The sequence below is a fragment of the Neolamprologus multifasciatus genome, chromosome 23 (assembly GCF_963576455.1).
Source record: "Neolamprologus multifasciatus chromosome 23, fNeoMul1.2, whole genome shotgun sequence".
Lineage (NCBI taxonomy): Eukaryota > Metazoa > Chordata > Actinopteri > Cichliformes > Cichlidae > Neolamprologus > Neolamprologus multifasciatus.
Genome location: NC_140460.1, coordinates 9,429,313 through 9,442,287, shown reverse-complemented (window position 1 = coordinate 9,442,287; position 12,975 = coordinate 9,429,313). Strand labels below are relative to the sequence as shown.

At 40.6% G+C, this 12,975-nt stretch overlaps 1 protein-coding gene across 1 annotated transcript in view; it reads left to right on the top strand.

The window, feature by feature from the left end:
• The window catches only part of sh3rf1 (SH3 domain containing ring finger 1), a 52,514-nt gene that overhangs the window by 34,152 nt on the left and 5,387 nt on the right, over positions 1 to 12,975 (top strand). The window contains exons 5-8 of the mRNA XM_085150337.1: positions 2,844 to 3,149; positions 7,691 to 7,801; positions 10,787 to 10,914; positions 11,621 to 11,791. Of these exons, the coding sequence (XP_085006463.1) occupies positions 2,844 to 3,149; positions 7,691 to 7,801; positions 10,787 to 10,914; positions 11,621 to 11,791 (716 nt within the window). The remainder of the gene's footprint in view (positions 1 to 2,843; positions 3,150 to 7,690; positions 7,802 to 10,786; positions 10,915 to 11,620; positions 11,792 to 12,975) is intronic.

Genomic DNA, 12,975 nt, shown 5'->3' with positions numbered 1-12,975 from the left:
AGCATCATTAGAAGACATAGCATACATTTTCACTGCTATGCAGATGACACCCAGCTCTATCTGTCCATGAAGCCAGATAACACACACAAATTAGTTAAACTGCAGGAATGTCTTAAAGACATAAAGACTTGGATGGCCACTAACTTTCTGCTTCTTAACTCAGATAAAACTGAGGTCATTGTACTCGGCGCTGAAAAGCTTAGAAATATGGTATCTAACCAGATTCTTACTCTGGATGGCATTACCTTGGCCTCCAGTAACACTGTGAGGAACCTCATTTTTGAGTCATTTTTGACCAGGATATGTCCTTCAACGCACATATTAAACAAATATGTAAGACTGCGTTCTTCCATTTGCGCAACATCTCTAAAATTAGAAATATCCTGTCTCAGAGTGACGCTGAAAAACTAGTTCATGCATTTATTACTTCCAGGCTGGACTACTGCAATTCATTATTATCAGGATGTCCAAAAAACTCACTGAAAAGCCTTCAGTTAATCCAAAATGCTGCAGCAAGAGTACTGACAGGGACTAGAAAGAGAGAGCATATTTCTCCTGTTTTGGCTTCCCTTCATTGGCTTCCTGTTAAATCCAGAATTGAATTCAAAATCCTGCTCCTCACATACAAGGTCTTAAATAATCAGGCCCCATCTTATCTTAATGACCTTGTAGTACCATATTTCCCTATTAGAGCACTTCGCTCTCGCTCTGCAGGCCTACTTGTTGTTCCTAGAGTATTTAAAAGTAGAATGGGAGGGAGAGCCTTCAGTTTTCAGGCCCCTCTTCTGTGGAACCAGCTTCCAGTTTGGATTCGGGAGACAGACACTATCTCTACTTTTAAGATTAGGCTTAAAACTTTCCTTTTTGCTAAAGCATATAGTTAGGGCTGGACCAGGTGACCCTGAATCCTCCCTTAGTTATGCTGCAATAGATGTAGGCTGCTGGGGGATTCCCATGATGCATTGAGTTTTTCCTTTCCAGTCACCTTTCTCACTCACTATGTGTTAATAGACCTCTCTGTATTGAATCATATCTGTTATTAATCTCTGTCTCTCTTCCACAGCATGTCTTTTATCCTGTCTTCCTTCTCTCACCCCAACCGGTCGCAGCAGATGGCCGCCCCTCCCTGAGCCTGGTTCTGCCGGAGGTTTCTTCCTGTTAAAAGGGAGTTTTTCCTTCCCACTGTCGCCAAAGTGCTTGCTCATAGGGGGTCATATGATTGTTGGGCTTTTCTCTGTATCTATGAAGCGCCTTGAGGCAACATTTGTTGTGATTTGGCGCTATATAAATAAAATTGAATTGAATTGAACAGCAAAAATGTTATAATTTAGTATTTGTTTGTTCAGTTCAGTTCATTTTAATGTATTAAAAGTCATCCTAGACATATTAGTTAAAAAAAAAATGTGTGCACAAACCTAATGCTAATTGTGTTGACAAATTTGACTAAAGGTAAAGAGGTCGTCTTCATATTGTAGTGTACTTTAGTGTGTTTTGTAAGGGAAAAATTGTCAAAATTGTTGCTTTTTATTATTTTTAGTTTGGTTAGACTACAGTCACACATGCCAGGAAGACATTCAGTGACCCCTGCCCCGTATCCCCCAGCCACTGGGGGAAAAAAATGCTTATTGTTTGCCTACTGGTTGGCGAGAGGTTTGTGGGGGGTGATTTCTGTCACTGAGTAAAATCAGTCACAAAGAAGGTGCTGCGCCAAAATCCTTGTGATTTCTTTGATCGCTGATCACTTTGATTGCTGTGGTCGGTCATAGTTTGTATGGAATATACCGATTTGTCTGCAAATACTGGCTAACTACTCCCTGACTGATAGTAAAACTAAAAGTGCAATTTAAACCAGAACCAGAGAACTGTCTTCTTCAAAGTAAAAATTGCACCCTTTAAAATGTGTTGGCACAAGCTTTCATCCCGTGACAGGAAGCAGCCCCAAACAGCTACTCACTAACTGGTCAGGGGATCCGCTTTTTTTTTTTTTAAAACTAGTGATCAAAGGTTGTCATGGAGTTGCCAGCTGGTTTCTAGGCCTTTGTGACCGAGGCTTTAACTAAGAACTTGGTTTGGTTTTATATAGAAAAAATCAAAAATTTTATTTATATGGCATCTTCACAAAGTCCTTTTACAAAAAAGCAAAACCAGAATACTAAATTCAGATGGGCAGATATCAGGATCAAAAGCATACAGAAGTTAAAATTGAGGAAAACATGACAGAGAAAAAAAGTCAACACAGATTATAATACTAATAACAATGTAAAAGCATTTTTAACAAAAAGCTGAACAGCTATTCATAAATGATGAAGGTTAGACAATAGGACTACAAAATATTGCATGAAAGCAAATATGTAAAAATGTGTTTTTAGGAAGTTTGTAAAGAATTTTAAGTGCATAAAAGCTTTTTTGTCTCAGTTAATTATAAGCTTGACATGTAGCAACCTCATTTGTGTCTGTAAAGGTGACAGTGCTGACGTTGGAGCTTATTCATGTTTTGAAAGCTCTTGGAGGCTGATACAGAATCTCTATATTGGTATAAAATTCACTTCTTGTGTTTATGGGTGAAAAATTTGAGTTAAATTGAATTGTGTAAACATATGTAAGTTAGACAAATGTGAGACAGAGGACTGAAAATGTGATACTGTATGTCCAACTTGGGCACGTTCTTTTCCTGACCCTCTCCACTCAATACATTAAGAGAGACTTCCCCTGACAATAAGATTAATTATAGAGAGTGACAGTTTTCGTGATCATTTTAATGCTTCTTCCCCCATCAGTCCTTCATTTTTCTTACTTCCAACTCCTCTCTTCATAACCCTGCTGGCTCTCTTCCTCTCTTGTAGTTCAATTCGGCAGCTCGGCAGCTTATAGAATTGGACAAGCCGTCCGACTCCAGTGGAGACTCCGGGGAAGGGGCCTCCTCAGGGCCTCAGACAAATGGTGCCCACCGGGCAGGGGAGAAGAAGAACAGCAAGAAACGACATTCTTTCACCTCTCTCACCATGTCGCACAAACCCATGCTAGCGCCTCCCCCCCAGCGCCACTCCATGGAGATTAGCGGGCCGGTCCTCATCAGCTCCAGCAACCCCACGGCAGCAGCTCGAATCGGAGAGATCAGCGGGGGCCTCTCCTGCAGCGCACCTTCACAGGTATGATGCCATTGGGGAGTGCTGTTGCCTCTGAATGATGCTATACAAAATTTTTTAGATGGGTTGTACGTGCCCAAACATATGTTACACACTATTTGTGGTTTTAAAGATAATGTGTTGTTTCTTCCTTTCTTTCACATATATAACATATATATTTCTGTCACATATATATATAAGCTCATAGTAAACATGGCCAGAGTTTAAATAATGAGGTCAAAAGTAATCACTGTAAGACATGTTTTTTTGTACTCCTGCATCAGTCTGATGTCAGACCAAGAGGACATCTCCACTTCTGTGTGTGGAGTGTCATCTCCACACACAGAAGCTGCTTTAACCTGTGATGGGCAGCCATTCACAAGAAAGGAGGATCAAGGATTTTTCAGATAATCAGAGCTGGAGCAAAACCCAGCATTAGATAAACAAGGATTATTTTGAGCCATAAGTCATGCAAAGCTTCTCTAACAGATTTCAAGAATAAGAATTTGCAGTTAGGAATGAGAATAATGGGTCTGCTTTAAACACACAGAGTTGAAAAATGTGCATTCCTCTTCACTCCATGATTCTGGTTGAGATGAGTCATTTAACCAGCTGACTTGTAAATATCCTGTTCCCTGGTCTGTAATTGCATAACTTGAAAAAAAGAAAAAGAAGGAAAAACAGAAACCAGCTTCAGCCCTTTTTTCCACAAGATATTTATTGCTTTTCAGAGGCTTCACTCTCCTTCTGTCAGCAATTAGGCCGACTTCCCTTTCCCCCCGTCATACCAAACAGGCCATTGCTCCATCCGAGCGTTTGAAATCATGGATGCGTGACTCTACTCATCCACAAAAATGACTCCAGCTTAGCCCTAAAGGTTTCCACACCAACCCTGACATGACGGCAGCTCACAGCTGCCTTGTGGTTGCCAGCCGGCTGTGATTGAGCTCTGACTTGGCGCTGTGCAAGACAAATGTTTTGTGGGTTTAACTTGGCCTGGAGCTGTCCGTTTCTTAAAGTTTGTGGATCTAATAATAAGTAAATGGTATTTGAAAAGAATTCAAATAGTTGTTGCTTATCAAAGGGAAGTAAAGGCTGTTAAATTGTAATGAATTCATTCAAGTAACTCAAGTAATTTTATAAATGGTGCTGAATTAATCCAGTTAGTTTTATTAGGGGAAGGTGGATTCCCTGACACTTACTGGTAGTTTAAATTCCTGAGCATAAGAGGAAGGGACCTGTTATGCCTTTTCTTATTTTTCGTCATTAGCATCCACTATTGCTTATTTAACTGCTACTGAGTCTTAAGCAGCAGGTTTTCCCATCTCATTCTTAATTTTTGGAAATCATATCCAAGCAGATGTATCTGTGAAACCTTGGGACGGTGCATGCTTATTGGCTAGGGACTTGTCAGTCACACAGTGACTACCATGCTTTATCCCGCTTGTTGATAGCAATGAGAACCATAATTCGAAAATTTATGCCCATGTTCCATTTAGTATCACATAAAACTAATGATAGAGGACATAAACATATCAGGAAAGTGTTTACAAAAGTCACAAATAAGGGAGCCAGTTTGCCTGTAGACTTTATACAATTAGTTTGCTTTTGCAGCAGAGGAGTCGCCTCCTGCTGGCCAGAGAGAATTCATGTAGGTTTAAGGCTTTGCTTTTCAGGCCTGTAAGAAATATTCATTTTTTATAGACACTGCATAGCTATAGTGGCTTCTTTCAGACAGAACATGAACTGAGGGGCTTCATTAAGACCCAGCACAAGACAAGTGGAAGGATTATTTTGAACTACAAATTATGCAGTCTAGTCGAATCCATTAATCAAAATATGGAAGAGTTGGAGGTTAATATAAGGCTTGTAGTTTATTATTATTGTGAGAGAGATTTTTTGTTCTGGGAGTTGTCTGGGAGCTTGCAGCTAAAACATTTTTTCTGTTACTTTCTGATTTTTGTGTATTTGTTTTCCTCTCCTCTTTTTTTTTTTTAACGTACTTACTTCATTGTCTGGTTGCTGCAGACTGTAAGAAATGCTACGTTCCAAAACCCCCTATTAAGCTCAATCATTAATCTTTCATCTGCAGTGAGTGTTTATGTGCTGCTTTGTGAGAGGGAGACAAGGCGAGCGCTTGTCTGCAGTAAAGCGGATATTGAGGATCATCCTGTCTTTTTTCTTCTTCTTTTTTAAACTAAAAGCTTTTCATGTAAATATGATTTACGTATCATCAAAGTCGTCTGTCTGTGCAGAAGGCATAATCAGGTTTATAACGACCTTATCCCAGTAATCATTATCAAGATATTTCAGGAATAAAAGAACCTGTATATGTCTGCGTAAAGTGATCCCCCCCCTACTGACAACAGTGCTAATGATATGTGTGATTTATAGAGCTTTGTTTAATAAAAACACAACAGAAAGAGTCCCCAGGCTTTATACGCACAGATTTTGTCTCCTGTCTCCCGTTCACCTTTTTTCATCTTCTCTTCTTCCAATTCCCAAACAATAGACAAAGGTAAGCCAAAGAAAACAGGCCATGTTTGAAAGCCTTGACTACAAACCCCAAGGGAAACGTATTTATTTAATTTAACATAGTGCACCCTCCTTGTATTTTGGCATTTATTCTTTTCAGACAGCCGTTTCACTAACGGTGCCACTTTTGAGTAGATTTTTCTTGCCCTCCTTTCTGAAAAATACACCTTAGGAGGCGGCTCTGTCTTAGGCAGTCATCCATGGAGAGAGACCACAGGCTACAGGGAGATATTGTGTGTCCAACAGTATGGCCTTGTTGCCAGCACACCATCATGACTCACGTGGATGACTGACTGGGAAAGCCGCCTCTCTTTACACGTCCAATGAAATGTCCTGCTGTGCAGTCACCTGATTTTTGTTGGCCTGTAAGGTCATGAGGCCAACTTTGTGGTTATAACTGGAATAAAAAGCCACACGTGTGCGTCACTGTTTCAGTGAGAGTCATTTACACACAATGTGACAGGCAGTCACAGGGTAATTTTTCACGTCAGTTTTCCCCCACACATAGACCATAGACATGTTTTTATAGAATTTTGTAGTTTTTAATCCGCCTGTTAGAACTACGGCATCTGCATTAGATTTACTAGCACACGTTATTGCCTGAATAAAAACTGGCCTTGTGGGGGTGATTATGCTAATAGGCACAATTGGGCTGTGTGTAGTTACTACAGTGAGTCTCTCTTACCCTAATTAACACAAATGTTTGCCCATTCCTGTTATTTTTGGCCTTTTGATAAGAAGAAAATGTGTCATATGATTTAGTAAATGAGATTCCACTGAAAGAAAACTGCTTAAAAGTATTTTTATCATTTTCCTGGTGATTTTCATTAGTAAGACCAAAATCTTTTTGGAGAACACCAAAATTATTGTGTGCAAGAGAAATCTTGATTGTTGACAATACATCCGTCCACTTCAAGGTCACGGGAGAGTGGAGGGTCGTAGGGTCCTGTCACAAGGCTTATTATCGACAGTCCCCTCACTTCTTTTAAAGTTCAGTCGCTGTAAACTCTTTTCACTTTTTCCAGTGAGTCTCTTCTCTTTCCTGTGTTGGACTACAGCTGAAACAGATCTGGATATCTGCTGCTAACTAGATGGAAATTCTAACATGAATCTGGAGGCGGTGAAAACCTGCTTCATGTTGCTCTACGCAGACCTCACAGAGGCTGCACAACAAAAGAAAAACCACCAGCTGCAGTCCAAAGTCATGAATGCAGCTACTCGGAGACCATTCCAGTGGTCAGCGAACCGTTTTATTGATATACACTGAGGTGTTTAAACTTATCATCAAGGGTACAGGGGAGGTTTTCCAATGTTGTGTTCATGGCAGAAAGACTGTGAACAAATGGTGCAATGCAACAAAGGACTAATGCAAACTGATGGTTTCAGGGAGATGGGAAACATCGGGCTACAAGACACAGCCAAAACAAATCCAAGATGATGAGACAGGGGAAGCGAAACTAGAAAAGAGGTCCCAGTGACAGAAACTACCAGTATAAAATGGGAAGTCATAAAACAATTAAATACCTAACACGGAAAGGGAGACGGTGAATACAGGATGAAAAACTGAAGCTCAGCTAATTATCTTATTTAGCTTATTATATTAACTTCTTACATTTTTTATTTAATATAATATAATTATTATATGTAAACTATATCTATTTATGAATCGCAAAAGGAAACAGAACTGAGACAGGAAAGAATAAAATCCTGGAAAAGATAACAGGAGTTAGAAGCTCGAATACAAAACAAAATGACCAAAACAAAGGGCAAACTAAGAAGTAAATATACAGCAATACCCTAACTAAAATCTAAGGTCAAAAACCCCAGACCACGATTGTTGCACGGTTATTTAGCTGTACTGACAATCTGTGCCATAAACACTCAAAGCTGTGCTGGGATCAGCGGTGATGCACATATGTCCTCATCCTGTAGGTGTAATTAATCAAAATAGCTGGAGCTCATTTCTATTCTTTGTGTGTGAGGAGTCGTTGCAGTGTTTTTAATGGTCTACATTTGTCTTTTGTTGACAGGTACATATTTGCACAACTGGCCTAATTGTGACCCCGCCTCCTAGCAGTCCTGTTACTACAGCAACCGTCTTCACATTTCCCTCAGAGACGAGCTACACATCCATCCCTGTGGTAAGACTTTAAAATTCATACAAATGCTGTCTTGAGCAATTTTTTTTTTTTTTTTTTTTTTAAGTAAATGTTGATTGTTACTGGGGACTTGAGTGGTCTAATAAGGATCATTGGTTCTCTTGTTGTGGGTAATTTAGTAAAAAGACATCCACCCACCATAACCTCTTTTTACCCCTCAGCCTGTAAAAGGCTGATAGGGCATTTTTGTCAACCTGCCAGGCGGGCAACGTGGACACCTAAGTTTGTCAATACGACAACTAGAAAACGAAGCAACGTAGGAATTTGAAATTGATGCTATAAGTGCATCTACTAAAAATCTTGGACGACTTTGAATCTCAGTGACCCTGACCTCAAGGTAATAACTGGAGAAGGAAGTCACTCAGGATTTTCACATTCACAACTTAAGTGTATCTACTAAAAATTTCAGTGGCCGGTGGCCTTGACCTCAAGGTCAAAGTGTGAATGCCCTGTCAGGCCTACCGGAGCTTAGATGGACTGTATTGCAGGGCTTGTAAAAAGTGGTAGAAGCCCAACATTTAGTACACCTCTTATGTCACTCCAGACTTTCAAAAACAGCATAACATCATCTGGCAATGGCATACATTATACCGGTTATTCTATTAAGATTGGATTAACTGATCCAGTAATCCTCTGAGGTCTAAGTTATCGTCTCTATCACCAGTAGGATTAAAATGTAGGTTTGCGGTTACCATCAATGAAGACTTAAACCTCAGAGCGTTAAAACATGTTGCTGATGATTGGCCAGACATCCGTTTATGTCAGGGTCTTTTAGACATAAAGTTTTGTTCACCTGTATTCTGTGCCGATAATGGTTTTACAATTCTACACTTTGCAAACAACTTTTTAACAACACCTATGTGCAGGGAAAAAGAATGAGTGCAGCTAAAAATGTCAAGAAGTCCCTGCAGCCCACACAAAGCAGCACGTACACTTCCTGTCTGTCTGTGTGTATGCTCTGGCATGTGGAGTTTCTGAATGAGCAGGAATGTGTACACAAAAGGTTGTGCTCTCCGCTTCACTTGGGAACCCAACATGATGTTTTTGTACAGATGATTTCTCCAGCCTGCAGGCAACCTAATTATCTCAGCTCAAGCGTCGGCAGCGAACCGAAACGCATATCGACACTCACACATACACACAGCCCATACGCACACCGCAGGGCTGTCTGAGTGCCACTCTCCTCCCCCAGTGTGTCATGGAAGCTATTACTCTGCTGTGCAGAACTGCCAGCATTCGGTTTGGGAAGACTCATCTCGCTCCTGGATAGGAGAGTCCTCTTCAGCATCATTCCAACACACTGAGACTTCATCTGTTTTTTTTTTGGTTTTTTTTTAACAGTTTACGATTTTATAATGTGTTGTTTTCTCTTTTTTTGATTATTTACTGTGTTTCATTTCCAAAGTTACTTATAAACACGGATTAACTGACTCCAAAACTACGACTCATGGCAAACAGAAAACAAAAGGATTCATAACCAAAGTTTGAACACAAATTATAACCGGTTAATGCCAATATATGTAAGTCCTGCCAGATTAAATTGTTATTAAAAAATATGCCAGCCATAAGTACTAAATATACGCAAGTTAAAAGTACATTTTGTCACCATTTTGGAGTGTAGAAAGAATAAAAGGGTTTGGGAAGAGCTCAAAGCTCAGATGTGAAGAGGAAAAAAATAAGATGAAGTTTCACTAGACCCAAAATTAAATCTGTTTGATCTTTATTCAGAAGAACAAATTTCCACTAAAAAGAATATTGAAATATAACAAAAACATCTGTTTGAAAAGCTTCAGGGGCCATTTTTACTGTCGTAAAAGAATGTCATCTTACATTTATTTAGAGAAAAACAGAGCTGTTAAAGACAGATCCTTCTATTCAATTTTGCTTATGTGAAGTTGGGTAGCAGTTGGTAGCAGGCTAAGCAGGGTAACACTTTTTGGTTACTCCTCCTGTTGAGGCGTTTCCAAGCCACATAAAATATTCTAGATCTATCCTAGACCTCCTTCAAATTGAGCATGCCCAAAAATCTCCACAGGAAAGCAGCCAGAAAGCATCTTGTTTAGATGCTCCAATGATACCACCAAAGAGATGGAGAACTTGGGTGAGCACTAGAAAACAGTTTCCTCCTGGACCTGGAAGGGAAGCCCGTTGTCAAGCATCTGGTAGCTGTGATCCATATGGCTCAACTGAGCATATCCTGAATAAATATGTGTTTGCTGTCCTTTGGTTTGCCCATCCATCGTAACAGATTTTAAGGTAGAGTGCAATGGAGGCTGGGCAGCAGACATCAGATAACAAGTTTATAATTTTCAAACATGAAAAATTAATCTTGTGAATTTTTGACTTCTTCCTAAAATTGTACTTCTGCTTTGTCTGGTGACATAGGAGATTGGTGACTTATATCTTAATCCTGTAATCCTAGAAGCACAAAAGACATACAAAGAAAATCCCCTAAAGGCCTCCAGTCAAAAGCTTGAGTCTCTTTTGACCTTAAAGACGGTCACCAAGGGAAAACAAGTGAGTCAAGATGAATCTACTCATGACTGGTTTGAGGGTTGCTCTCAAGTGTGCCAACAGACATGCTTTTCACTTCATATGTTCCCAATTATATACTGCAATGGATTTAACATCAAGCTATGCGGTGTCCTAGCAACAAACAAACAAGCAGAAAAAGAGATTCTCCGTTGCAATGGGATGTCGGGGACGAAACGACGGAGGCTGCCAAACCACTCTCCCTGGTGTTGACAGCTGGAGGGAATAACCCAAATGACAGATGATCTCTCATTCTTCTTCTTCCTTTGTTTCTCATAAACAAACTGGTTTCTGTGCTTATGCAATGTGCAGTCTGTTTGGTTTTTTTCTTCTTCCTGTGGTCCATTCTGCTTTTTTTCTCATCTTTCTGATTCAAACTGAGAGGAAATAAGTGACATAGTGAAAAATAATGTGATTTTTTTTTTTCCTCTATAGGATGCTCTCCCACCACCCCCACCGCCTCCCCCTCAGTCCTCCGTCGGTGGAGCTGCATATTCGCTGGCTGCCGGACAGAGACCCTCCCCCAGCATAAGCGACCAAAGTGGGAGACAAAGACCCACAGTGTGAGTAATAAAAACAGTCCCACATGAAAATATGCAGTCTTCTGAAATGTGCAGTGAAATGTCACAAGCGGTTTGTGCACTGATGGCCCAAAGCCTTAATGCACATGCTCGGATCAGAGGGAGGAAATCCTCGTCTGTCTCTCACACAGCCCCCCCTTTCTCCCTCCCTCCCCCTCATCTGTCAGTTGAGAGTCTGCAGAGTGTGAGCTTCTGCTCAGGTGAAGGGATCAAAGTCTGGGAGTGACAGTCTCCTGGGTCCCATTGGTCCATCCACTCGGTGACCCCTGACTTTTGACCCTTTCACCTTTTACCCTCATTACTCCCTGAAGACAAACCACACACCTGATAAGAATTAGATCCACTCATGCCTGTTTTCCCGACATTGCATGCATGTCAGACTTATCCATTTATGTTCCCTCGCAGACAACACTGAAATCAGACTGAAAACATCCCAGCTGAGGCCTGTTTTTTTTGGCTGCAGTAGAGACATGACCCACAAATTGTTTTGTCCTCTAGTGCAGATTTTCTCTGGGTCAGAGGGCACTGTCTTTGCTGGAGGCTCCCAGAGGAGCTGATGACAGATGTACTGGATGATGGGATGAACGCAAAGCAAATGGCATGCTTTTATTCCAGAGGGGAGAAAGTCTGCCATGAAAGCCATCTATGTGTCTGGTAAATGTCTCATCTTTGTTTGTTTTTCATGCAGCTATGTGGCAATGTTTCCCTACACTCCTCGAAAGGAGGATGAACTGGAGCTGAGGAAAGGAGAGATGTTTCTGGTGCTGGAACGCTGTCAGGATGGCTGGTTCAAGGGCACGTCCATGCACACGGGAAAGATTGGAGTGTTTCCTGGGAACTACATGAGCCCCGTCAGCAGGTCAGGCATTTATTCTTATCAGCATACTGTATACACACACACTCGCAGGTGCACTCGCTTTCACATCCTTTTGTTTATGATGCAAAGCTATAGCATAAAAATTCCTCCAGTTTGCTGATAGTGTAAAGTATGCTGTGTTTTATTGATAAAGCCACACCTGATGTTTATTCTGTACTAATGCTTTTTGCTGAGTTATTGAACCAGCTTAGCAAAGAATAATTCCCATAAAGAATACATTTTGCTGCACAAATTCCTCGTGAGAGTTTTTTGTTTTCCTGCATTCAGCTTTCAGTCTGACAAAATTGTAGACCTCATTTAAGGTTTTAGTAAGTTTTTGGTTTAGGGTCAATTTAAACCATAACCGTGACTCTTATTAGTCACAGTTTAAGACCAGAAATCTTTACCTTCTTATGGCTAATGTAATTTACTAAATGCTGCTTCAGTTCCAAACAACCACAGAGAGACACTCAGACTTAAAACTTTCCAGATTCTTTCAGGGTCAATAAAATGATTGGTACAGCTGCTCCTCCAGGTGCTAAAATCAAAAATATTGTCCAGGCATCATTGACAGAAAAGTGTTTATGAGGTGGATTGGGTAGTGGTAAGCAATGTTGGGAAGGTTACTTTTAAAATGTATTCCATTACAGAATACAGAATACATGCCCCAAAATGTATTCTGTAACGTATTCCGTTACGTTACTCAATGAGAGTAACATATTCTGAATACTTTGGATTACTTAATATATTATCATGCTGTTTACAACTACGTGAATGTACTATTGCTGTGATTTATTACTGTTACTGAAGGTCCGCGGCTCCGAACCGTAGTAAAGGGACCTCTGGCTAATACGTCGGGTTCTGTGTCTGGCTCGTAGCTGTAAAATAGCTTTACTTTGTTGTGTGGGTCAACTTTGCTTGCGAGAGACAGAGAGGCGTTGAAAAGCTGCTCCAACGGAACTTATTGTTTCGGAGGAAAACACGAACACAGTCGAGTCTTAATAGCTTACTTACACCTGGGCTCGTCAGGCTCTCTTCTTGGCTGCAGTGGTTATTATTATATTTACATGCTTCCAGCTCCCGTTTTTGCTCCACGATAACTCGTGCTTTTCCTTTTTCTCCCTCCTCGTGCTCACAGACACATAACGGGTATGGTAGTCCATTCTCCCTGCAGCACGGACTACACT